This window comes from Phaenicophaeus curvirostris, chromosome 11, assembly GCF_032191515.1.
Source record: "Phaenicophaeus curvirostris isolate KB17595 chromosome 11, BPBGC_Pcur_1.0, whole genome shotgun sequence".
Lineage (NCBI taxonomy): Eukaryota > Metazoa > Chordata > Aves > Cuculiformes > Cuculidae > Phaenicophaeus > Phaenicophaeus curvirostris.
In genome coordinates this window covers 21,125,350-21,152,201 of record NC_091402.1, presented here as the reverse complement: position 1 = coordinate 21,152,201, position 26,852 = coordinate 21,125,350, and the positions used below count along the sequence as shown (strand labels likewise).

The window sequence follows — 26,852 nt, the reverse complement described above, 5'->3', positions numbered from 1 at the left end:
ATTGGCTCCAGCGCGCGCGGGAGGCGGGCCTCGCCTGCTGGGGGTGTGGCTTCACGTAGACCCCGCCCCCTCCTCCTGGCCAGTCTGATTGGGCGGGAGGTTGGTTGGTGGGCGTGGCTTCAATAGGCCCCGCCCCTTGGCTCGAGGCGGTGGGGGAGGTAGGGCCCGTCTGATTGGGTGGGAAGGGGTGGTGGGCGTGGCTTCACCAGGCCCCGCCCCCCGGGCTCGAGGCGGCGCGGGAGCCGCTCGGGTGCCTCGCGCCCCGGTCCCCGCGGGCGCCGCCACGATGGCCGCGCTGGGCAGGGGCGGCGGCGCGGCCCCCCGCCGCCTCCTCCTCCTCCTCCTCGCCGCCTCCCGCCGCGGCTGCCGCCCCAAGAGCTCTCAGTGCCCCGGGGACGGCGGCCACCCCGGCAGAGCGCGGCGCGGCGCCGAGCCCGGCCCCGGCGGCCACAGCCAGCCCCTGCCCGCCGAGGGCGCCGACAGCAAGACCTACCTGTGGGCCAGGTACCACGAGATGAAAAAGCTGGTCTACGGTAAGGGGCCGCCCGCTCGCCTGGGCTTTCCCCCTCTTTGTTTCCCCGGCTCTGGGTCCCGGTGCGGAGGCAACGCTGGAAGCCTCCCTGCCCTCCGCCTCCATCGCGCTGCGGTGGGATGAGGCTGCTGGGCTGCCCTCAGCTCCCTCAGCATCCTGGGCTCCCCCCTGAGGGCCCATCCCCGCGGGCTCCCCCCTGAGGGCCCATCCCTCCCCGCGGGCTCCCCCCTGAGGGCCCATCCCTCCCCGCGGGCTCCCCCCTGAGGGCCCATCCCTCCCCGCGGGCTCCCCCCTGAGGACCCATCCCCGTGGGCTCCCCCCTGAGCGCCCATCCCCGTGAGCGTCCTTCCCTCCCTCCGTGGGCATCTTCCCTTCCCTCTGGGGGGTCCCTCAGTGGTTCAGGATGTGCGGAGGACGTGGGTTCATCACAACTGCCCTCCCTAACGTGGGTATCGCCGTGGCGAGTGGGCTGAATGAAGGGCTTGTTGCATTTGTCTTTAGTTAGCCGTTGATTGGCGTGCAGAAACACAGACAGGGACAAATAGCGATGTTGACTGAGTGGTGAGGAGCTCAGGGTCCAACTTAGACCTCACCATTGGCCTCTTCTCCCAAGAGACAGGGGACAGGGCGAGAGGGAATGGCCTCAAGCTCCACCAGGGGAGGTTCAGGCTGGACATTAGGAAAAAAATCTTCACAGAAAGGGTCATTGGGCACTGGCAGAGGCTGCCCAGGGAGGGGGTTGAGTCACCTTCCCTGGAGGGGTTTAAGGCACGGGTGGACGAGGTGCTGAGGGACATGGGTTAGTGATTGATGGGAATGGTTGGACTCGATGATCCGGTGGGTCTCTTCCAACCTGGTGATTCTATGATTCTATGATTAAGGATGAGCATGGAGAAGTCTGATGCTACAGCTGGTAGGCTTTCTCCTCATCCTGAGCTCAGTTTGCACTCCTGATGCAAAACACCTTTAACTCACGTGTTTGTGGGTGTTTTGCTCCTTTGACCAAGATGTTGCCTGGCTCCACCAGCTACGTTGACATCTTAAGTGAGGAGGAAACTCGCGCCGCTCACTAAATCTGTCCACGTGTAAAAGAGGATTGCGGTCTTTTTGGCAGAGGCAGAGCTCCCCTGTGTTAAACTCTCCTAAAAATGTGAAAGAAAAGCTTTTGTGGCAACGAGGCAGGGAACTTTTTCTTGCTGATCTCTTGGTTCTCGGAATGCTGAAAGTAAGCGTGGTAGAGAGCTAGGAATTGTGAGTTTGTGTCTGCTGTTAAATTGCTCTCCCTTAGCTGTTGTTTATCTAAGGCTTTGGAGAAGAAGGCAGCCACTCAGAGGCATCTGGAAGAACTGTCTCACTGTGCTGAGATTGGCAAGTTCTGTCATTCCTTCCTCCCCCACCTTCCAGAACATGGGATTTGACATAAAATCTGAAGTCCTTCATGGGGCACAAATGTAAAGGAATTCCCTGTGATCCGTTGGGTGCTCAGCCTGCTGCATTTCAGCTTTTGCAAGCTGTGAGCTCCTTGCTGGAGTCACTGTAGGCAGCACAGGCTGCTGGCAGGAAAGTGGCTTTGTACTCAGTCCCTGCTCCAAGACTAAGCTGTATTTTTAGCCCCACAGCTTTAAAGAAATTCCAGCTTGTAAGAGCTGCAATGGTGTTTGGACCTTAATACCCTCAAAAGCGTTTTTTCTTTTCTGTAGTGGTCTTGAAACCATAAACGCAGGTGTGTTAATAAGCTGTGATGTGATCCCGTGGGAAAGCTCTCACTTTACAGTGTGACAGATTGTGAAGTTTGCATTCACATAGTTACAGTTTATTGGGATGCAAGAGATACAGTAATTAGGGGAGCTGGGGAGCTAATTAGCAGGACTAAGTGCAAAATGAAGTTCGACGAAGTAGCGCAGTTACAGGGCAGACTCCTTAGAAACCTTCAGTTATCTGAAGGTTACACATGTTGAAGAAGGTGGCCCTTGTTAGTTTAAATAGCTCCCCAACCCAAAATATCTGGACTGTGCTGTTATTCAAGACTTGTCAAGAAGAGACACGAACAGAGTTGGTCCAAGTTGTTTTAAACTGTTGCTTTGACAACTGAACCGAGTTGTGCAAAATGTAGCATCAGCCTGTTCCTTTGTTCTTGATTTCTAACTGTGATGTAAAAGCGAACGTCTGTAGTTGGGTTATGGATTCGAAAACATTGTCACATCTTAATGCTCATTGGCTTTGAGTTTGAGAAGACTCTTGTGGTGCCACCTTCTCCCACCGTCCCTTAAAATCCACTGTTGTGAAGTCCTTTGTCCTATATTGTCAGTTATTGCTCTGCCGAGAGAATTTATTATGTGTTTTCAAAGGAGCTCTTGCTTAGGTGCTGATTTATAGAGCGATGTTGCGTTGTGCACAGAGGGGATTCCAGTGATAAATGCTGACGGAATTGGACAGGGCAGGATGTTTAGGATGAGAGCTTTTGTGCAGTAAAGCTTATTAGTGGAACGGGTTTGATGGCCACAGCCCAGGTTCTCTTCTTTGTAGAAACGCACGTTTCTGCTGTGCCAGGTTTGATAAAACTGGCAGCACAACACAGCTACACAAACGGTGCTGCTGAGGTCAGACCTTCCCTTAGAGCTGGCTCGAGAGAAGCCGTTCCCTTGATTATTCCCCCTGCCTTTTGCAACTTTGACTCTAAAGACTAGATTTCATTACCCGTATGAATTAGAGAACACTGCTTCTACTTTACGTGCTTTTTTTTCTTCGCCAAAAGTATAATCACATTTATGAGAGGGGTGGTGTCGAGCAGGACTTGTTGTGGTTTGATGGCATCTGAAGCATCAAGGAAGGCTGGTGTGCTCTCTCAGTAAGCAACGCCTGAAGCCTTGCCCTCTAGGAAACGACAAATCCTGAGACTTGATGGAAGTGTGAGAGAGTGAGGATTTGGCTCTAAGCAAGCATATATGTGTTTTCCTAGCTCTTTCAAACTTGCAAACGTGGCCGCAACAAATCAGCTTTCCTAAGGAACCTTTAAATAAGCTGTTAACTTCTCACCTCTGCCCGACGGGCTTGAGCTTGAATGTGGGAGCCACTGGGAACAGACACAAGTTTGCAGATAGCAAGAACCTGGTTCAGCATTGATAACACCGAGGGTGTTGCTCAGAGCTAATCCTCCCTTCTTTTAGTTTGTGTGGATCAAGAGATACCTTTGCATCTAAACAACGCAAGCCGCAGTCAGCAACACGTGCCCATCACATTTGGAACCGGGGGAGAGAAGGCACCACCCCTTCTGCTGGCTGTGTTGGTGATTTGGGGCTGAGGTGGGGTTTGCAATCCAGCACGGTTTGATTCTGCTTGTGTCACTAATCGCAAGCAGGCACAAATATTTAAGGGCTCGCCCTTTGCCAAACCATGAAACGAGTCTAGTGCTGTGATAATAAATGCCCTGCGAATCGCTTAGGGACTGTGCGCGTTTCACCAGTTGCGGCATCTAAGGGTTGAGCTGGGACTGGGAATGACAATTCGCAGCTGGGATGGGAAGTGCCACCAGTTATGTTAACTTCCCAATTCTGCTTTGCTAAATGTAAGCGTTTTTTTTTCTTGTAAAGAACTCCTATAGCAGCATTTGTCTGGTGCCTTTGTGTACATAAAAATTTCTTTTTGGAACAAAACAGTATTTTCTAGCGTTGCTTTTGGTTCGTGTAGATTTCATTGATAAGAAATCCCAAAATATTTAGTCAAAATGGCATAAATTCCAGACTGTGCTCCAAAGCAGTTTTCAGCACACTTTTAACATGGTTTCTCTGTCATTTAATGCTCTTTAGGCAGTATTTCCCTCTCCCTACCCTCTTGGTAGAGGCATCTACTTTGGCTGGTTGAAGTGTTTTGCAGGAAACGGTACAAAACAACACTTCAAAAGGATAAAGGGAGGGAGGAAAACTGGCGGGTTGTCTGTAGAAATCAAGTCAGTGTGAGCAAAGGCAGCTTTTTGATTCATGAAGAACATGGAGGATGGTGGCCAGCTGCTTTTTGGAATCATTCTTTTCCTCTCAGGTCTTACAAAAAAACCTCTAGGAGCACAAAGGGTGCGAGAGATGGTTGTGAGTTGCCTTTTTTTATGTTATTCTTCACCACCATGCTGGATGTGAGGCTGAGAGAAGAGCATTTCCTGCACGATGCTGTCGGTACCGCCGGGAGCTCAGAAAAACACAGGGACGTGCTTGGCATCTCCTGACCGGAGCGTTTTTCACATCTGAAGGGGCCATATGGTGTCTTGGCGTTTCTAACTGTTACTTGCAGTTAATTATCTGCTTTTGTTTCCATCTCTGCCGTCACGTTCATTCAGGATTGAGTGTTATTGCTTCCTAACCACGTGGGCTATTGCCTGGAGAGAGGCACTTGTGCTGCCGTGAAGATATTCTGATGTAAGCAGCTGTTCAGAGCCTCTTAGCAGCGTAACGAACGAGACTGTGTTTGCCTTGCACTTAAACCCAGGTGTGAAAAATGCACAAGATCAAACACGCTTTCTTGTGGGCTGTCTTTGTGGCTGAGTTTCATCACGTTCCGTGGATACGCAGACGCTTCCCTTTAAACTGTCAGAGTTGCAAAGTGGGGCAAATTGTGCAATTGTGCAGATTCCAGGGGTTTGTGTCTATTGCAAGAGCAGTTTTTCCCCCCGCACTGACCTCAGATGTGTGCCCGCTGCTTCTCTCTTAGTTCATACTTTCTGGGTGAAGTGCTGAGTAGGCAGTGACTAACTGTGTCTCCCTTTCCAGTTGTGACCCAGATGGAAAGAGGAGTTGGGGTTATCATTCTTCTTAAATAACCAAAACTGGCTTTCATTTAGGTTTTTAAATGCTGGAATGTATCATATCTGTTCAGCAGTCTGTCTTGGCAGAGAAAAAGCTTGAAAAATGGCATCTTCCTGGCCTTCTGGAGGGTGTCATCCCTTTGTTTTGACTTGAACATTGTCCCCAGACTATGTGCCGTGTGTCAGCAGAGCAGCAGCACCCAGGCCTGCAGCCCAGGACTTGATTAAGACTTTGTAACCGCCCAGGTGATTATCTCTTTAAAAAAAAAATTCATCCCTAAATAAAGCAAAACAAAACAAAACCAAAGCCCCAAACTTCTTGAATCCTGGCTCAGTAAGCCAGGCATATTTGGGCTCTTCTTGTGTGCGTTCCCAGCTCCTGCCTCCTCCTTGCTATAGTTTGAACACGGTGAGAGGCTGCTCAAGTTAAAGAGGAGATGGACACCAACCCCTCTATTGAGCAGGATGCTGCAAAAAGACATTTACACCAAGCCACGTGTGCAGCAGGAGTCTCTGGACTGACACCCAGAGCTTTTTTCCTTCTCTCTAGGAGAGCAGCGACTTTCAAACTACTGTAAATTTAAGGTGGTGTGGAAAGACCAAGTTGTCAGCAGTTGCTGCGGTTGGTTTGGTGACACTGGGTAGGAAACACAACACGGAGACGTGTGGTGATCCAGGGGGTGTGCATAGGGAACACGTTGTGAGTGAGGCAATGGTGATAAAGCATTTTGGCTTGCGTATGCGTCTTTTTTCAGCCCTTATGAGCTAAGAGAGAACGTGCTGGGTTAGTGACAAAACGTCTCCGTAGGGTAAGATGATCTAGCAGGGAGGCTCTGTACATATGAGGCTGGCAGGGAGGATTGTGACTTCATCCAGTGGGTTTAAATATACTTTGTAAGTCATTCTGTGGCACAGATTCTGCTTATGCTTCTGATCACAGATAAGACTGGCTTCATGTGCAAAGCGAATCTCAGTCTACCCTTTCTGTGTCACAAAATCCTACTGCTCCCTTAGCTTTTCCCGACTGTATTTTTGCAAAAGTAATGACTGGCATGTGTTGTTGGATCTAGATGGGTCTCGTGTCTTCCGTGGAAGGAGGGGTTCAGGCAACGGCGTTTTGCGCTGCTCTCAGACCAACAAAATGCGTTGTTATAAATCTGTTTGCAAACGGTGGGCACTGGGAGAGCTTGACCTCGTAGGGCTATGGTAGCAGCAAGTGGGGAGCATTTGTCATTAAAAAAAAAATGCTTTCATTAGAAGAGGAAAGCACTGCATATTTGCACTTCCAGTCATGTCATTTTCCTTGCGAGGAATGAAAATAACACCCAGCAAATCCCAGTGTGTGCGCAGGAGAAGATCTTCCCACAAGTTCTCTGGAGGTGAGGGCAGCAAGTGGTGCCCTGTTTGTTTATGGTGCAGAGCGCATTCCAGATGAGAGATGAAAGTTGTGATCATCTGGATCCCATTTCCCATCTTTTAAAATCCCAGTGGAAAGTACTCTGATTGCCTCTGCCAGGAACTTTGCCACCAACAGAGTCACTGAAAGAGGGCTCTTGTTCCTGCGGTGTCGCCAGTAAGTCAGCCCTCCTGCCTTAAAATACTGCTTTTTTTTCTAGTGATTCCTCTGTAGTTGATCTGATGAATTGCATTTGAAGGCCCAAGGAAAGTGAGTTACAAGAGAGGGATGTGTATGGTTCGTAATGAGTCTCTTCCCTGAAAAATAAATATTATGATATATCCGACTGCTGTTTCATTGGTCGCCTCTTTGGGTTAGTGCTCACCGTAATCATTCCAAAATCTTTATTGGGAATGGCTGGTATCTCTTTCAAATAATAGGGTTTTTTGTTCTAGATGCAGACAAAACTTGGTTTTATAGCAAGGAAGCAATAAAGAACCAGCACAGGGATTCTTGCTAAAAGCTGAGAGTTAGGGTAGGAAGGAAAAAACATCCTACTGCTGATGCTGTGTAGGATCTGGAAAATATCTGCACTTTTCCTACCATTCAGAGAGAAAATTACCCAGCTTTCCAGGGGGAGGAAATGTCCCCTTCCCCTCTCTGTCCCCCTGTGTGGATGTGACCAGGCAAACTTCTACAGGGAACTATTTTTATTGCTCTTTCTCATCTTGCAACCGGACAGCTCTGGTGGAGCTGAAAGCCTCGGGAGGGTCTGCTCCTGTCTCTCCCATTGCGGTGCAGTTAAAGCTCTTGAAAAGCTTGAAAAAGGAGATGCAGGTCACTTAACCCCCATTTTCCCAGTGGTCTGGGGAGCAAAGCTGTGTCACCACAGGCATAGTGACCCTGTTTTGAAGGGACAAACCGCACGCAAGGACTGAGCTGTCTCCACAGCTGTTTATCAGAGGAAAGCAGATAACTCGTTGCTCTCAGCGTTATGTACTCCAAGATTGTGGCTTCATGTGAGGTTTTCTACATTTTTTGGTGTTTGTACAAAACCTTGCTTCATCCTGCCCATTAATAATAATTAAAAAAAGCCCTAACAGTACCTTCAGGATTGCTCTGTGAAGTCTGGCTGCTTCTATGAGAAACAAAAAACATCAGAACATTTCTGATTTGAAGTGATCTCCATTTCTCAAAGAGGAGAGTGAGCCTGTTTGTCTTGCTCAGGTTTTAAGTGAGGGGCACGTGTTTTTCTGGTGATACATCACAGCCACCTTTCACTTTGAGCCTGCTGAAAGCGCAGCTGCTGTCAGCTGGAAATTTGACACTTCAAAACCTCTGCTCTGCTTTGCTTCACATAGGCCACAGCCCCACAGATGTTGTTTTGTGGCTTTCTGACACAAAGGGACAGTCTTACTGTGAAAGTGGTTAACATCGTCACCAGTCACAGCCAGAGGTTTGAGTCTGTTATTTTCACAGGGAGGATGATTTGAGTGGGTTAACGGCAGCGGCGTCGTGCTCCCTTGCTGCTGCTGGGTGCTTCTGTGAGGTCCAGAAGGAAAAGCTGACATTTCAGTGATCCTCTTGGTTTCTCTAACCTCTCTCCTTTCCCTTCTCTTAGATCTCCTTCCCCCAGGAGTCTGCAATCTCCTCAACCCGGCCGCTATCTACGCTAATAATGAGATCAGCCTGGGAGATGTTGAGATCTATGGCTTTGATTACGATTACACATTAGCCCAGTATTCTAATTTACTACACTCCATGATTTTCAACACTGCCAGAGACATCCTAATAGAGCAATTCAAGGTAATGATGCACTAAGAATTTCCACTCTATTAAGCTTACCGCTTACCCAGACATGCTTGCAAAATGTTGCATTGTATATGTGTCATTTACTTGATTTATTGAGATAAATATGATGTTTCACAATCTTTGATTGCAGAAAGTTTTCTCTGTAGGTGGAATTAATTTCCTTTGCGACAAATTACCATGCTTAACCTTCCTGAGGTTTTATAAATATCGAGCAGAAACCCTAGTCTAGAAAGGTCTGGTCTGTTTTGCTTCACTATGGAAATTATGCCTACGGAATTGCTGGCTGGAGGTACATATGGTGGAGAAACGTGAACTGTGGGCCGACTCCGGGGCTGCTCAGGATCTGACCTGTGCAGGCCAATGAGTGATGCTGCACAGCAAGTCCAATAATGGACACCCTGTTTGCAATAGATGACTGTTTGGGGCATTTTTTCTTTCTTTTTAGAGGGGCTCTGCAGTGCCTTTGCTTTTCCAAATATACGCATTGAGTGGAGCTTACTAGAAGTCCTCACTGCCCAAGTGAACCTGTTACCTTTTACTAGTCTCCCTTACATGAGAGAAACTAGTTTTGGGGGTCCTGATCCTTTGTCTTTCTCCATTCATTCACTTTCTTTGTTGAAGGAGCAAAGTGAAATGCTCCTGTTCCTTGGTCTGTTTATGCCACAGGTGAGATGACTGGTAGGACTAAGCCAGCTCAACAGGTGAAATAATTTTATTGCTAACCCAGTGCTTATGCCTCTAACGATGTCACTGTCTGTCTTCCCAGTACCCAGAAGGGCTTGCGAAGTATGACTACATTCCAGGGTTTGCCATACGTGGACTTCACTATGATGTACAAAAGGTAAGCTGCGCAAAATTCAGTCTCCTGGGCATTGTCTTCCACTGTCTTAAGTTTTTAGTGGAAATACTTTCTGTCATTGCTCGTGAGAACTTCGATCACCAAAATATCAGTGAGTGCGGGTGGCTGGGCTTTCCATTGGTTGGGTTGTTTTTGCTTACAAGCCCTCCAAGGGAATGATGCCCTTTGTGTTTGCGTAGCCTCTAGCAGAATGGGACATTCCAGCAAAGACCTCTGCTAAACAGCCTCGCCAATTTAAAAGTCAGTTAATTCCACGAGCTAATTAATAGAAAACTCAGCTTGTTTGTGCAATCATTTCTGTCTTACAGGAAATTTAAACAACAAACTTAATTCCTGCATCTACAAGTACTTGCCAGGAGCAGAGGCATTATGTCTTACTCTAGTAATAGACATGACTTGTCAGGAGAATGTCCTCGGCTCCCACCTCGAATAATAAGACTGCAGGGAGAAAGATCCAGGCTGCTTGGTATGCATGCCTCTTAGAGGCACAGGAGCAAAGTGCAAGCATTAGCTTTAACCCTTTTCAGTGCTTTGGACCAGTTCCCTGAAAGCCTGGTGCCCAGTGATGTAGTGCTGGCTGCTGCAGCCAGGGAGTCAGGTGGGAGCAGAGAAAGTTGCTTCACCACAGGAGCTTTTCCTGTGTTAAGCTTTGAGGAGGTTCAGGGAAGCAGGCAGTACAGGGAGGAGTTGGGAGAAAAAAAAAGGGAATGAAGAAAACCAGCTATATAGTTTGCCTGTGTCTTTTGTCCTAACTGGCAACAGACCACTCCTGCCTATCACTTTACAAAGTAAGAAGCAGATCTGTGAGAAACTGAAGTTTCTTTCTCTGTTTAAATCTCTGGCTGATATATCAGAGGAACACAGAGGTGACTAACCTAGCGTAGCCAAGCAAAGCACCCTTGGAGTGAGTAAAGGTGAGAACTCTTTTCTCAGCATCAGAGTTTGCAAAACACATGAAAAACTAGGTAGTGCCTGTAAATCTTTCAGCACATTTGCCTGCACTCCTCCCAAACTACTGGGAGGTCTGCCCGCAGTGTAACAAGCTGGACTGATGCTGTGTGGTGATAAAAGAAGGTGCCTGAAGGTTGTGAATGCTCTGTGGAATCAATTACCTTGCAGTGTGGTAGAAACAGCACAATTAGCTTGGTGCTGTGTCCTCATTCGAGTTACAGAGCATTACCAGTTTAGTGTGAGGCTGCTTTCCATACCCTGAGAAGCTTGTGTTAACAGCTTCGGAATGATGGATGGAGGAGGAGGGATGACTTGTGAATAGGGGAGTCTGATACAAAACACGCAAAGAAAGCCCTAATGTTACCAGTCTGGGCTGTGAAGATCTTTTCTTGAATGTCTGTGGTGGAGGGGGAGAGGTGGTGGAAAGGAGAGCTCTTGTGTATAGAAAATGATGGGGCTCAGCTGCCCTCTGAACCAAAACTTGACCACTTTGTTCTGGTTAAGATAAATGTGATGAGAAATAGATCTCTTGTGCACACAAAGCTCCTCTGGAATGTGTGTGCTTTTGGAAGGGAGATAAGAAGAGACTGTCTTGAGTCACAGAAGCATTGTTCTCTCCATTTTTGAACTGCATCCCTGCCCACAGACTTTGGAGGGGAGCAGACGGTAGTTTTTTGGCTCATAGAAAGATGATCTTTTGCCAGGGAGGTGAATAAAAAGTCACAGTGTGTAAAAGTAGCTGAAGAGTAAGTGCAGCTGCAAGTACATGGATGTGGGGTTTTCGTATTAAGTTTTATTCTCTAAGTGTCATTTGTGTGGAACTTTAAACATATTTAAGTTTCACCTACCCAATTCTAACAGTAAATATCTATCCCTTATCACAGAGCCTTCTGATGAAGATCGATGCTTTCCATTATGTCCAGCTAGGGACGGCGTATAGGTCTGTCAGTTCTGAAAGTCATTTTCTTAATGCCCAGCTATGTGAAGGTGGATTATGAAATCTGAGTCTGTCTGTGGCAAACGGGGTTTTCTTGAGCAGAGCACAATCTCATCTGGCTTTTCCTGTTTGCACTTGCTTCAAATGCTTACCTGGCGTATAATCGCAGCGAGTTATTTTTCTCAAGCATTTCAAGCCAAGAGTGGGTGGGAAGATCTGGTTGAAGACACATCTGGTCACGTACTCTGCGTAGTGTCTGAATTGCAGTTAGAGCTGCCTGGGTTAACTGCTGTGAGCAACCAGCACAACTAGGCAGGGATTCACTCCTCCGTACGTAGTCCACACACAGAGGAGTGGACCACGTACTGGTCTTCTTCAGTCTGTCTTCTCCAGGCAAGAGTGAATCCCAGCAGTGGTTTGCTTTGCCTTGACAAAAAGCTGAGAGGAGAGTGGTCTGGATGTGCAACTAGAATCATAAAGCAGTGCAGACATGTCAGCAGAATAATGATGCATCAGAATCTGGGCTCAGTTTAAGGCCAGAGTTGTCTTGTTTTCCTTCTCTCCAAGGAGAGCTGGGTATTCTTTGGAATAAGTGGCTGAAACAAAAAAAAAAAAACAAACCCACAAACTTTTCTCCAAAAAGTCATGAGACTAGGAGAACACCTTGCTGCAAAGTGGAGTGGGGTCGGTGTGTAAGAAGTAGTAACTCACAGATATCGGTAGCAAAGCCCCTGCAAATCTGTGTTGTGTTTCCTGAGCATGGAAGCCAGTGTTGTTTTTTTTCTTGATCTCTGCCCTCTTGCTGTTAAGCTTCGGTTACAGTAAACACTCTAAGAATATTAAGAAGGGAGTTTCATAATCGGAGAGAACTGGTTTCTTTGAATGCTAGCTTTGAGGGGGTGGGAAAGAGGGGTTGCTTCTGCCATATAGTTCACTTAGGCTTCATAAAGAGATTTTTAGCTAAAACACATTTAAATTTCTTTCCACTATTATTACCATTTGGATTTGTCCTTCTTGAAGTGCCCATTTCCTAAATTGTCCTTTGCTTTTGAGCACAACCGAGGCAGCTTTTAACTTCTGGGAGGCTGTATCATGACTGAATAGGAGAGGAGAAAGGGAAAGCTGCTGTCTGCTTGAGTAACCAGCGGTCAGAAATTGCTCAAGAGGCAACACCTGCAGCAGATAACCTGGTGTTCAGTAACGGTGCAGCTCACAGCCACACCTGTGACCCGTGCTTTGGGAAAGAGCCATCTCTGTTGAATGGTCTTCGAGAAGAACTTTGTTTTGCTTTGGAAAACTGAATAAGAAGGAAACCTCATTCTCAGAAAGCTCTTTTTCATTTAATGGGGATGCATCTCGTGGGAGCAGCCTCTCCAAACCAGTTACCCAGCACTGCCAAAGTCAGGTTGTGAGGCAGCTCTGTCTGCAGGCTGACAGCCCTAGGAGGGAGGCCTCTCTCTCACCTCTGCTGGAATGTGGATAAAGCCCCTCAATTACCTTGAAGAAGCAAACAAGGTATCTGAAAAACGTCTTGGGAAAGACTTTATGTGCATCTTAAGAAGCCATGGAGCTGTCAGGCTCTGTGGCTGTCTCTCTCGTGCAAGAGAAATGTGTGAGTTGTAGGAAGGAGCCTGTTTGTGCCATCTTCTCTTTCTCTGCAGTTTGTAGCTCTGTGCAGACTGGTGATTATTGACAAGCTATTTCTCTTGCTTTGCTTCTAGAGGGCTCAAACCAGTACCTGATGAAGAGGTAATCGAACTCTACGGTGGTACCCAGCACATCCCCCTGTACCAGATGAGTGACTTCTATGGCAAGGTACTGTACCCCCTTTGCTGCTATCGTGCAGCAGCTTTTTTAACAGCCAGGAAAACAGGGTTGTATGACTATGTAAATGATTCCAGTCTCCCTTGTACTCCAAAGGCTCGGTCCCTGCAGTGTGTGTTTTTGTTCTAGTGGGAATTTGCCCCCGAGGTTATTTAGCAGTTTAGCATGTGAAGCTTTCCTAAACACCAGGGCTATTGGCCTAGAGCTGAATGGCTCTGGGGACTGACAGGGTGATGTCTGCTGCTTGTTCCTCGGCCAAATCCAGCTCCCAGGGGCAGCCCGCAGTGCTGGTGTGTGCAGGAGGGGGGTGTGTGTGTCGCAGCAGGGTGCTCGCGATGCCTTTCCATCTTTGGGTTTGGGTTGGGCTTTTTTCTTCTGTGAGAGGGATCTCCCTCCACACCTCTTTGGAATGGATATTATTCATAGGGTTGGCATCCATGAGTGTTGGGGTTTTGGGGTTTTTTTGAGGCAGAAAAGCTTACTGTTGCAGTAAAGCTTTGGAATCCTGTCCATAGGAGCAGTAGAAATCCTTTGGTTGCCTGACCTAGAGGAAGTGAGGAGAGGTTCTTCTTCCTCATGCGTCTGGTTTGGCACTGTGGGCAAGCAGGGCCATTCACATCCCTTTTCCCCCAGGACTGCTTTGTTTCTTACCCTTTGTTAGTTCAGTTGCCTTAGGGGAAGCTCGAAGGAGGACAGGCTTCCTCTCCTAATACCTCTTCCAGTCTGCTGTGTGAAGTCTCTGGCATGGTCACTTTTTGATTTCTCTCTCTCACTCTCTCTCTTGGGAACAATTAATCTGAGCTATTGCTTTCAGGGTAAGTATGTATTCAGTGTTGTTTCCAGCTTTGAAATAGGATATTTGTGTTTAGAATTTGCTATCTGTCTGCAAACTGCACTTTGTTATCCCCCAGCTGGGCAAGTCTCCCCACTCCTGGCAAACCTGTGGTGATTTCACCTTGCTTTTTAAATAACTGTAAACATGAAATCTGCTTTGAGTTTTGATTTTATGTAGGACCAGGTGTTCATGCCAAGGTGCCTTTCTGTGCTACTTTGTATGCACCAGCTGTTTGCTTTTTTCATGTAGTTACTGTTAAAAAATTTGGTATAACAGATGACCACATAAGTAGAGAAAGCAGCTTATTCTTTGCAAAGAGGAAAACCTCCTCTCCTAATGATGTAGTGAACTCCATAAACTGAGGGGTGGATCCCAAAGAGAATTAGTGTGTGCAACTAATGACATTTGCACCTAGCAATGTCTGTTCAACCTGTGCCACTAACACATTAGTAGGAAAGCAGCTGGTTGAGGTAACTGCTGGTGCTCTGCTAAATCCCATACCTAGTGATTTCAGTGAGAACTTCCTGTCTGTGTCTCTCTTGCTTCTTTCCCAGAATCTCTGAACAGCAGAAAAAAAAAATCAAAGTTGGGGGATGTTTTCAGGCAATTTTGGTTTTGCTAGTAGAGGGATGTTCCCTTAGCAACCACACATCCAAAAGGACAAAAGTCTGTTGAAAGGGTTCAGGGAGTATCCCTAGGCAGCACCAGGGGGTGTGATACGTGGCCCAAACCAGAGGATGTTCTTTGTGTTCTCTTCTGCTGTAGGTCAAGTTGTCCTGTGCTGGTTGGATGGATAGGAATTGTGTAACCCTCAGCACATCGACATAGCTTTTGATGGCAGCATTTTTGGTAACAGACCTCAGGCAAATGCTGTTTGTTATTCCTTTGCCCTTTTGCATCTTCTTTCTTGACCTTAATATGTGTTGTTGCAATATTGCCTTTAGATAGCACTGCAAACAGAGTGCTAGTCTCCTCTTCTACCCTTAGAAGACCAGACTAAACGGGAGATGTTACTGTTGGTATGTCCTGACATGGGTGGCACATGTTTGTCATGAGGCAGCATGTGCCCTCTGCCAGCTTCCACCATCTTCAAGACGTTGCTTTCATGTCTGTCTTTCGTGTAGCTGTAATAAAAGCCTTCTGATGTGGGCCAGTATTATCCTAGAGAGCTACAACTTTGCGGCTGTCAGTCACGGGTTGCTCCAAGCTCACATGCACAGGCACGATGGGACTGGATTGTCAGGGCAGCTCTGGTGCCTGGGTTTATCAAGAGGTCTGTGTAGGTCACACGTTTCTTTTCACGTGCAAGTCCTTAGAAATAGTCCCCTTGGCTGATCTGGCATTTCAGTGATGAAAGATGAAAAACTGGATTCCAGCTTCAGCTGGCCAGGGCAAGTCATCTTAATCCTCTGTACAGGTGGTACGCATGGAATAAAGTTTTATTTTACTGGATGGACTCTCTGGAGCCAAAGGTGGCCATCAGGTTTGTGATTGCTGAACAATAAAAAGAGCAAACGGATGGAAGAGCTGCAGCCTTGCCTAATGCCAAGTCAGTTACTCCTCTTCAGGATGTAATTGTCCATTTCCATTTGACTGCTAGGTGGGCTGAAGTTCTCTTTCTTCTGTTTTCTGTCCACTCCAGGTTTTCCGTAGTGACTCAAGGACAGGCAGGCGTTGACAAGCTGCTTGTCGGAGTGATTCGTGCTTTGCTGTGTGGAACCTCACTGGAATGTGGTTAGAGCAGCTGTAGTACCCATGTGTCCAGTGTCACAGCCTGCTACGGGCAACTCCAGGAAGGGCCACAGCTGCTTCTGCAGCAGAGCTTTGTCTCTTGGTAATGCCAAGAGGCCAGGTGGGAAGCAGAGGGCATGGAGCTGAAATAAAAGTTAGTGTCTAGGACTCCCTGCTTCCTCCACCTTCACCCCGTGGTGTTAATGGTGCTGGCTTTGTTTAATGCTGGCTTTCTGTGAAGGAGAAGCATCTCTCTTGCCAAGTGTTAATGCATTAGGTGTGCGTGTTGGGTGAAAAGTGCTACTTGCTGAGTGACTGGGACTTCCCACACTAGTGCTTTTCTTTTTATTACCCTGGAACTCTTCCAGATAGTGCTGGGTGGTATGAGTTTGTTGGCTCTACTTTTTTTTTTCCCCCAAGTATTTTGTTTAATGCGTCTCCTTCATTTTTTGCTTTCCAGGGTCCATCACTTAAGCAGTTTATGGACATTTTTTCTCTTCCTGAAATGACGCTGCTCTCTTCAGTCATTGATTACTTCATAAATCACGGCATTGAGTTTGACCAGGTGCATCTTTACAAGGATATATCTGTAAGTAAAATAGCTCACACCACATCAGAACTGCGAGCTCTTTGGCTTGTTAGCACCGGAGAGCTCTGCAGAACCCAAACCAAAGGGGCTCTTAGTGAGTAGCACAATAAGATAGTGTTGTTGCCCCATTAAATTGAAACGTTATCAGGGAATAGTCAAAGCTGTGCTTTCAGAACGTGTTTGGTTTCTGTCTGTCACAGAGCTGGTGTTGCTGTACGTTATCTCTTGCAGCAATGCCGAGGCTGGTTAGGCTGAAGGTCCTTCCCTGGGAAATCTGACACAAAGCTTGTGTAAACGTTTGCTGGTTCTGCGGGCTTTTAAGCTCCATGTTTTCCTGTCAATATCTCATTTTTCAAAGAGGTTTGGTCTGACTATGTACCAAACAGTTTGCTTTACACAGTGATAGTTGTGAAACACCTGCTCGTGCTAACTGTGCCCTCCGGCTTCTCTCCTGGCATTTGAAAGGGCTCCCTGGGATTATCAGCATTATTAGGGGGTACTGTTTGACTTTTTAGTTAATGCTGTAGGCAAGATGTTAAGTGCTTGAGTTTGCTGCCCTGAGTGACTTCTGTTGACAGAAGATGCATCTTCCTTGGTAGCCAAATCGCATCACATGCCTTTTTCCATGGAGAGGAGCTTCTGATTTGTACCTGGGGGGAATGTTCTGCTCATCCACTGGCAGCAGCCGATACCTACGCTGCTCACTCTTCTTGTGATGAGAGCAGTGGAGCTCCACATCTGTGCTGCTGCTTTTGTGATAAGGATCTGCACTGTCAGCTTTGCAGCAGCCACGGGTTACAACTTCTGCCCTTCTGTTAGTGCTTGATAAGAGCATGCAAGACCTTAACGTGTTTCTGGGGTGTTTGTTGTTGGTTTTTTTGCTATTGGGATGCGGAAAAATGGAAAGAGGGGATACAGTTGAATCCTGAGGCCTTTTGTCAAGCGTATCCTCTAAGCCTTTTTTTAAGGTCAAAATGGATTTGTTCCTGGGTGAAATTTTGAGAGCGGGTAGGTGGTTGCCTACACGGTACAGGGTAAGAGGTGTGCTCACAGCCCAAAATGCCCAGGTGCCAGTCCTGGCTTTTGTCTTCACATCCTTTGCTGAGGGATGTGGTTATTGCTGAGGACTGGAGAGGCAGGTGAAGAAGAAAGCTCCAGCAGAAAGTCTGTGCCAGTGCCTGAAATCTGTAGTGAAAAGGTGGGAACTGTCCTGTGCTCTCTTTTTTCTGTTCGATGAGGATAAATAAGCATTTTTTTCAAAGCTTATCCCTTTGCAGCACCCGAGTGCACGTGCAAAGAAATGGTTTGTGAACGTGAGGACGGAGATCTTTCTGTGCCTACACTTGTCACTTGCGTAGGCCCTGCTGGTCCTACCCCACAGGCTCACAGCAGCTTTAGGCTTGTCTAAACCTGACACACTGTGTTTGGGAGCAGGTCGAGTGCCAGAGACACTGCACTGAGTCAAAAGGACAGACCCTGAGGCAGCGGGAAGGCTGAAGCTGACTGCTGGAAACTCAGTAGACTGTCACACCAGTTTGGTAGCTTTGTATTTGAGAGTAAGAACGCAGAGTTTACCCAGCTTTCCTTGAGCCCCATTTGACACCCCCCAGGCTACCAAGATTTTACCTGCAGGAACCTGATAATTATTCCCCTTCCTTTTTTTTGTATTTGTTTGCTTTTTGCGGGGTGCAGGGAAGGAGCACACTAGAATCTTTCTGCATGTTAGATAGTTTTGACACAAATTCAAGGTTTTGCTTGCTTTCAGTGCCGGTGCTGGTAAAATAAAACATTGTTTTCTTTTTAGAAGAGACTCATAAAAGTCTGTTTTGAAGAGGTACTGCCTCCTCCTTCATCATCCTTCACCTCAGTTGTGAATTCTGGTTCTCTCCCAGGTTGAAGGAAATGATTTTTGGGGTGATGAGCAGGTTTCACCAGCACTGAGACCAAGTGACCGTAGTGGTGTGTGCAAGTGTCACCGTAGCAATGTTAGTGGTGACTGTGGGAATCCAGCCTCAAAGGGCAGCTCCCTAAGGAGCACACGTGATGTAAGAGGATTTAAGGGTCCTGAGGAAAGGCAGCATTTGTTTATCTGTGTAAGTTGTCAGGGATGAAAACACCACCGTTAAACCAAGTCTTCGCATGTGCAGGCACTGCTAAATGTGTTGCTGCTCTGGAAATAGTTTTATGTATCTGGCATATCTCATTGGATGGAGACTTGGGAAGAATCAGTATTGGGTGTGTCGAAAAACACGTTGCATCTTGGCCTCTAGCCTGGAAAAGAAGGGATATTTGGATGCCCTTGACAATATCTGTTTTAACTTGCCTCCCTCCTAAAAAGTGGGCAGCTCTGTTTTGGCAAAACCCCCCTCACCCTCCTCGTGGAAGCTTCTGCTCTGCCTGTGCCCACTGGCCCTCCTTGGTTTGCGGGGAGTGTTTTGGAGTCACAGATGCTCCTCTCTGTTCCCGTTTGCCTCAAATATGTTCCCACTTTCAGGTTGCATCTGGCAGAGCCTCCACAGGCACAGGGAGGAGGCAAAGTCACCTGGTGTCTGGGCCAGTACAGTTTTGGGGCAGTAAATGGTTTTGGAGTTGCACAGGCTTGATTGCCTTGGTAACAGAGTGTTAACATGTGCTGGTTTCCAGGAGCATGAAGGAAACTGTGCTGTCATGGTAGGTTTTGAGGTGTTTCCTCTTGTACTGCATCAACTGCTCTAGCCACTGTGCTTTTATTTTTGGCACGTTGGTGGCCCTCGCTGTAGAAGGTCCTTTTCTTAGCATTAATGTTGATTTTCTTCATTCAGCAAGAGAGGGGATGTGTTGTTACTGTCGTGGTCCTCAGTGCTGGGAAACAGGAATGCCATATGTACAACTGAAACATGCTTTCCCCGTCCTTTTCTTTAGGATGCTATTAGAGATGTACACGTGAAAGGAGTGATGTACAAATGGATTGAAAAAGATATGGGTGAGTTAAGTGGAGCTCTGGTGCCAAATCCATTTTGATGTCTGATGCTCTGTGATGTTCTGTGTGAGATGACTCTGTAGACCCTACACGTAGTCATAGAAGTCGGGGAGACACAGATATTAATGAAATACTTTATTACTTAAGGCAGCTGAGGGGTGTTTAAAACAAAGCTGTATTTAGAGTCAGGTGGAGGATCTATTAAAGGAGGAAACAGCTACCTCATTGCTTATGTTTCCGCTTTCCTTCAGCCTGTGAAGGGTGAGAGGCTGTGTCATGATGCGAACATGCAAAGGCACCATCTGGGAAGGCTTCCCGGTCATTCCAGGGAGAGAAAGCTCCTGGTAGCAACATGACCTGGAGTGGCTGTGCCCATCCCTTGTGGTGGGTTGGTATCAACCTGCTTTTTTACCAGCCTTCACAGTTCCTCAGTCTTTCTCTTCGCTCTAGGTGGGATTGATGAGGTAGTTTTGTTACCATGGTGGTTCACTGAGGCCTGAGGTGGATCTAACTCAGGCCTTTTGCATCCCTGTTGGTACAGGGGCTCGGTTTGGATTTATTTGTAAAGAAATTTGGTTGTGACATATGCTAAATTTTTTTACTGATGCTGTCTATTTTCTTCCAATATAGAGCAATATATTCTGCATGGAGATGAAATCTATGCTGTGCTAAACCGCCTGGTGAACCACAAGAAGAAACTCTTCCTCATTACCAACAGTCCCTTTAGCTTTGTGTGAGTATCATTACCACACATTGATGGGTGCAGCAAGAGCTGTGCAGCACGGTTGCTCCTGTGAGCATCTGGAAGTTGTGTGGTTGAGGATTTTGTGGCAACAGCCGCGAGAGTGCTCGCTGGGAATGGCGGTGGTGAATGTTGCACCCCCACAGTGTGCTCTACATCATTGACTCTCGCTTTTTGAGGAAGATACGAGGCTGTGGCTGGCTGCAATGTGACAGACCTGCCACTTTGGATCACCTCTAGCAGCTCTGGCTGCATCACAGACTCCTCTGGGCTTCCCGTGGTACCGGAGGAAGGGTGGGACAGCTTGAAACCATCAGTGGTAACATCAGTCCTCCATGGAACATGACAGCCTTGGGGGCTTCACAAAGCTCTGTTTTCTTTTCTGTTCCTGAAATGAGAGTAAATTTAGGACAGACTGTTGTGAAGATGCAGTGTTGGATGAAAAAGAGTACTGGATTTGTTAACTTTTCTGTTCTTTTGCCCTCAGGGACAAAGGAATGAAACACATGGTTGGCAAGAACTGGCGGGACTTATTCGACATGGTCATCGTACAAGCTGACAAGCCCAACTTCTTCACGGATCGGCGGAAGTATGTGTCCTGGGCCATGCTGCTCTGCTGCGCGTGGGCCTCAGGTTCCAGACCCTGTCCCTGCCTCCCTTTACCTTCCAAAAGAGCAGTGGTTTTCAAAGCATAATCTAGATCCAGTAGGCATCCAGCCTGCTGCTGCCTCCTCCCGTACATCCTGAGGAGAGGGAAATCTGACCCGTCTGGGAATATGTGGATGAAATGGGTGGTGCCAAGCATGTTTCTAAAATTGGCTGTCTCAAGCCTCGTCAGTTTTTTCATGTTCTGGGCTTAAGTTAGATATTTAGAGGCAAAACATACTTAAATCTTTGGAAAGAAAAGAGGAATGAATGGTGTGTATGCAAGCTGGCCGTTTCTTGCCTCAAGGTTGTGAGAGTGTGCCAAAATCTTTCCTTTTCCTGTTCCACACAGCAAATGTCTGTGTGGTTTAGGGTTTTTTTTTTAGTTACTGGACACACGCTGTTTGGTAATTGGCAGCTCTGGAAGCCTTTGTACGTGGCAGCTGGGTTTTGTGGTCCGTGAGGAGCTGCCAAGGGACTAGCTGATAGGCAAGCTGCTGTCCTCGCTTTGCTCTTTGGATTATTTGCTTTGGGAGTTTGTTTGCTTTGTTGCCTCAATGTATGACTGAGCAGGAATTACTGCCCTTGAGGGAGAGATCTGTTCTTTTCCTTTTTATGCATTTTCTTCCCCACTTTCCCAGGCCAGTAGTGTAAACAGGAGTCTATGAAATGGCTTTATAAGCTGTGCTGACCTGGTAAAGGTTTTCTTCATGGGGTGTAAGTGAATTGTCTTAAATGTAGCCTGGAGCTATAATGATCTGGCCTTTTAGGACATATAACCTTATGGCTGCATGATGCCTACGGTCCACTCCAGTGGAATGACACACATCCAGGGTGAGAGGAACCTCCTGATGGCGAGTAGTAAATTCTGGAGTATTTTCTCCAAGGGAAAATGCAGGTGTGCACTGGACATCACTTGTGCTCGAGGCGCCCCTTGCCTGGGGAGGCTGTAGAGTTCGTGGTGGGAAGCTGGATTGCTTCTGCCCTAAGGCAGCTCAGGGTGGCACAGTGCTTCTGGATGAGATTGTGCTCTGCTTGCAGTGGGAACAGTTTCATACCAAGGCTTATGATCCCAGAGTTCACAGTTTAGAACTCCTGTCCCAAGAGGCAGCAATGTTCCCATCGAGCATGAACGTTCATGGGGGTCAAGTAGCTTCGGCTTTGTTTTGCTGCTTCTGTCCAAGTGGAAGGTAACCACGCAAGCCCTCAGGAACAACGGGACCCAGCTCGGGTCGGCTGCCAAGATCAGCATGAAGGCTGCTTTCCATCCACTCTGCAGACCGCTTATCGTATTAAGACATTCCACCGTCTTTGTTGGGCTGGGGTGTAGCCAGACTGGAACATCACAGAAAGTGTTTCATGGCAAAGCCTTCTTGGTCTTAGCATTTCAGAGGGAGTCTTTATTACTATTTTTTTTTTATCTTCTCTGATTTTGAAAAGCAAGAAGGTCTGTTAAAGGATATTGGCACAAAATGGTTACAGCCAGTGTAAGCATTTTGAATTGATATTTCCCTCTCGCACTTTCCCTTTCCCTGAGAAAACAGTGTGGAAGGCTCAGGTGGTCGCTTCTCGTTTAGAACTTTTGTTATAAGTTGCTACATAGGTAAACAAATTTCCCAATTCAAATATTGTGGTTGCTGGGTAACAGTCGCCAAAAATCAAAAGAAGTTGACGTCTTCCCCCCTTTTTTCCAGACCTTTTCGAAAACTGGATGATAAAGGCTCATTGCAGTGGGACAAAATCAACCAGCTGGAGAAAGGAAAGATCTACAAGGAGGTAAAGTGGCCTGGGTGCATAAGGGATATGAAGCAAGACTCTAAAATGGTGGGGACTCATAGGACCCCAGTTTTGGAATCATAGAATCATAGAATGGTTTGAGTTGGAAGGGACCTTAAAGATCATCCAGTTTCACTCCCTGCCACGGGCAGGGACACCTCCCTCTCGACCAGGCTGCCTGAGGCCCATCCAACCTGCCCTTGAACCCCTCCAGGGATGGGGCAGCCACAGCTGCTCTGGGCAACCTATTCCAGTGCCTCCCCACCCTTATCATGAAGAAATTCCTCCTTATATCTAGTTTAAATCTTACTCTCTCCAATTTATAACCATTCCCCCTAGTCCTGCACATGCAGAGAGCTTGGCCAGGCAGGACACTGTCCCCCAAATGCTTTCAGTGTGTCTCTTGGCCGCGCTGTGGAGCGACCCAAAAGCTTCTGGGGTGTAAGCATTAGAATAAAGGGTCTGTTCCTGTATGGGAAGGCCCTGCCGAGGGGCAAAGCCTGGCTCCCATCTCCTCCCTTTCCTGAAGGAGAAGTACGTCTGAAGGATGGGCTGTTACTCTGGTGAATTTACTGCCTTGGGGTGTTCTTGCAGCCGGTCTGTCCCCAGAGAACAAGTTGCCTCTGGCTTTAGGACGGTTTGTTCTTGATTATGTCAACTGCCCAGTCCCACGGGAAGAAACTGTTAGCGAGATTGGGGTCAAGTAGCTGGGACCTGACCTGGAGCAGGAAAGTCGGTCATGTCCTTGAGTAGTGGGTCTGTCAAAGCGCTCTGCTGGCGTCCCCTCGTCTGCCAAGAACTGTGGTTCTTGGGATGCGACAGAGCGTGTTTGCTGGTTGTAGTCCACCCTGTCCCCATCATTTTTGGTTTCTTGTGGTACCATGTTATGCTGCTTTCTGGCAAGTGGACCTTGCTGTGCTGGTGATGTTGCTAGAGGCCTCTGAGCAGACTTGCTTCTGTCCCCTGAAGCAGAGCTGTGTGGCGTTGTGCTGTGAGTATCTCATACGAATGGGTCCTCAGGGACAGGTGTTTTGCTCCCTGCTGGCCCTAGAGCCTGGCTGGAGAGGCTGCTGCCAGGTACCCTGCAGGTTTGCGTCGATCGCTGGTGCTCGCACAGTCGAGTCTGTTGGCGCTGCCGGGGCCTTTTCCTTTCCTAGTGGGTTTTGTTTCAATTGTGACTCACGTGCAAAACTTGTGTGGAAAGGGAAAGGGAGGGGGTGGGGGGTCTCTGAAGTCTCTGGGTGTGGATGGAGTTTTGAAAAGCCTTGAAAGCTGCTCTGCGCTTTCGCTGGTGCTTTGGGAATTGGTTTGTTTTATTTAGCTGTGAATCTGCCCAGGCTGCCTGGCTTTTTGGCTCGGTTTTAAGCGGTTCCTGTGAAGGTGTGGGTGGTGTTGACCTTTCCGGGTGGGATGGTGGTCAGTGATGCGGGAACAGCCTCATCAAGCGCTCCTGACTCTGAAAGCCTGTGTGATGGTGGTCACCTTACCTCCCTGCACCCTGCGAGATGAAATCATTAGCACCTGAGATGAAATCATTAGCACCTGAGCCTGACAGTGTCTAAACCCAGAACAGCTGGGTTCTTTCTATCCATTTCTCAGGCTTTTCTAATTTAGGCGTCGTTTACTTTTGGCGTCTAAGCTGCCTCCCTTTGTTGCCTTTTCAGTCCAAGGAGTCCCCTTTACTTGCTTCGTGCTAAAGACAAGAACTTCTCCTGAATTGCCTCTTGGGTTTGGTAGAGTTTCTGCCTTTTCTGGAGCCTCAGAAAAGCTGAGGGGTGTGCAGGGGGAACATGGGAAGAAAGTGAGATAAAGGTGGGGAAGGACAGAAACCTCTGGGTTTGGATGGTGGGGAGGGAGCAGGTCGACGTCTCAGAGCGCTCACACCTGTATCCAGTGAGGTGGCACATCCAGTGGCGCTGGCAGAGCTGCCGAGGAGGCTGCCCAGTACCACGCGGTGAAGATGGAGCCATGTGGCCCGTTATCACATTTCTCTCTGTGCTCCTTTTATTCGCAGGGTAACCTCTTCGATTTTCTGAGGCTGACAGGCTGGCGTGGGTCCAAGGTGCTCTACTTCGGTGACCATCTGTACAGCGACCTCGCGGTAAGTGAGCAGGTTTCCGCTCTCCAGGCAGCAGGGAGCAAGCTTGCAGGAGCTCGGAGTAACGTTAAGGCCCTTCCCCGAGTGCTCGCGTGTCTGACGTGCTGCGCCAGGTGCTCTGCAGGCTGCGGCTTTCGGTGCACACCAAGGACACATAAGCAGCTCTGCTGTCCCACAAAACCAAGCTGGGGAGAAAGGGCTCCTGAAGTATTTTCTGTGGGTAACAAACAGCTGCTGGTCTGTGAACTTGAGAGAGCAGTTTGTGCGAATCCATTTCCAAGTGCTTCAAAAAGCTGGTGGCTGGAGATGGGTGTTAGCGGCGTGGCCCGTGGATGCAGGTCCCCTGAGAGGCTCCAATGGGAACCGACCACTCTTCTAGGAAACGGGGTTGTGTTTGGCTTTTAATCTGTGTGTCGAGTTCTTGATGTTTTTTCACCCTGACCTCTAGGACCTCATGCTGCGTCACGGCTGGAGGACTGGAGCCATCGTTCCTGAACTGGAGACGGAGATTCGGATCATAAACACAGAGCAGTACATGCACTCCCTGACCTGGCAGCAGGCTCTGACGGGGCTGCTGGAGAGAATGCAGGTAAAGAGCTTCCGTCTGAGCAGGGAAATGTGCTGCCTTCCAAGCCTGCAGTTTGGGCTCAGTGTGGGAATTGGGGCACAGACCATCCTGCTTGTGTTCTCAAAAATATCTCACCCTCCTGGGGCACTGGACTCGTGGGTTTGTGAGTTACAGTGGAAGCTGGGGAGGAGCTGAGGTGCGGTCTGCAGCACTGACACGCGTGATGCTTTCTGCTGTCACCTTTGCAGATGTATCAGGACGCGGAGTCAAAGCAAGTGTTGCTGGAGTGGATGAAGGAGCGTCAGGAGATCAGGTGAGCATCCTCCCCCTCGCTCATGAGATCTCTCGGGCGCTCCCAGGCCAGCGCCGAGTCTGGTTTGTCACCCGTTTTGGGGACAGTGGTGCTGCAGCTGCTGGCCTGTGGCCCTCCCTGGTGTCCCTTGTTGCGAGGGGGAACAGAAGCACCATCCTGCAGCTGGGACATTGCACTGGTTTGAAGGAACAGTGAGAAAGGGGCAGTGGTGTCACGCCGTGCTGGGAGGCGTTGATGGGTGGCTGCTGCAGCTCCTGGCACTGCCGGGGGGGCCCTGCCTGTAACGGGGATGGTGACAAGGAAGACTAAGTATGCAGTGAGTATTTTTCACACTCTCACTTCATAGGAACCAGTCTGTGTCGCAGCCTGGGTGGGAGGGTGATCCCAAAATGTTGATTTGGGAGTAGGGTGGCCCAGGGCTAAGGGCTCAGACTACGGCCTTTTATCTACAGAGCACCATCTCTTCCCTTCCAGGTCGCTGACAAAGAACCTGTTCAACCCTCAGTTTGGAAGCATCTTCCGCACCTTCCACAACCCCACGTACTTCTCTCGCCGGCTGGTGCGTTTCTCTGATATCTACATGGCCTCCATCAGCTGCCTGCTGAACTACGACGTCAACTTCACCTTCTACCCTCGGCGCACACCCCTGCAGCACGAGGCGCCACTCTGGATGGATCAGCTCTGCACGGGCTGCATGAAAACCCCCTTCCTGGAGGAGATGGTGCATATCCGCTGAGGGGCCAGGTACTCCAGGGCTGGGCTGCTCCACCAGCAGCACCTCTGGCCACCACTAAAGGGTGTTTGACACTTATGTACGTGTGTAGATGGTGTGTTTATTTTCTTTCCCTCACTGGCTCCATCCCTTTCCCTGAGGGGCTTTGCAGGCTGGACAGAGGATGGGTGCTTGTTGTGTAGGAGCAGGCGCGAGGGAGACCCAGCGCTGGCGCTGGGGAACTGCGGGTCCCTGCTCCGTGCCCGGAGAAGCGGCTCAGAAATGGAGCCTCGAGTCTCTGGCGCGTGGTGAGCACAACGCAGACTCCTAGGTGAGGCGTGATGAGGTGAGACAGGTCTGAGGCTGCCCTGCTCTCCTTGGGATCTACGGTGTGAGTGACTCTGCAGGTGGACAGTGAGGGGATGGGGTTGCCACCTGGGCAACCAGTGAAGGGCATCAGCGAATGCATCGTGGACAACAGCAGGAGCGGGGTTACCAACCCAGAACTGGGAGCAGCAGCGCTCGGCCCCATCCTGCTCCAGGCCAGACTGGTCTGTCCAGCTGGTGACTCCAGTTGGTAACTGGTAGTTAAGCACACAGGTTGTGCAAAGCCTGGGTGAGAGCGGGGTAGGAGAAGGTCTCAAAACCAGTGTTTGGTGGCGTCCCTGGTGTGTGAGTGAGCTTAGTGCCATGTGACAGCAAGATTTTAGCGATTGGTGTGGTTTTATGGTCTGTTGTGACTCGCAGAGGGACGTGTTCAGCCCTTTGGGGAAGGTTGGCA

At 48.6% G+C, this 26,852-nt stretch overlaps 1 protein-coding gene and 1 long non-coding RNA gene across 3 annotated transcripts; one reads left to right on the top strand and one right to left on the bottom strand.

Annotated features, from left to right (window-relative positions):
* Positions 1 to 271: 271 nt before the first annotated feature.
* NT5DC2 (5'-nucleotidase domain containing 2) lies at positions 272 to 26,170 on the top strand. Of its 2 annotated transcripts, none has more exons than XM_069865858.1 (14): positions 272 to 533; positions 8,342 to 8,526; positions 9,299 to 9,373; positions 11,227 to 11,282; positions 13,001 to 13,094; positions 16,130 to 16,258; positions 19,160 to 19,220; positions 19,848 to 19,950; positions 20,447 to 20,548; positions 22,299 to 22,380; positions 24,395 to 24,481; positions 24,927 to 25,067; positions 25,295 to 25,359; positions 25,834 to 26,170. In XM_069865858.1, exons 1-14 carry the CDS (start codon positions 287 to 289, stop codon positions 26,093 to 26,095), a joined length of 1,689 nt encoding a protein of 562 aa, XP_069721959.1. In that variant the 5' UTR covers positions 272 to 286; the 3' UTR covers positions 26,096 to 26,170. The 2 variants fall into 2 exon arrangements, with proteins under 2 accessions (XP_069721959.1, XP_069721960.1); XM_069865859.1 differs by lacking the exon at positions 272 to 533 and adding an exon at positions 4,052 to 4,097.
* Positions 20,447 to 24,399, bottom strand: LOC138725214 (uncharacterized). Its single transcript, XR_011338202.1, has 2 exons — positions 21,663 to 24,399; positions 20,447 to 21,589 (listed from the first exon to the last, which is right to left on the bottom strand). It is a non-coding gene; the product is annotated as an uncharacterized lncRNA (long non-coding RNA).
* Positions 26,171 to 26,852: the final 682 nt, after the last annotated feature.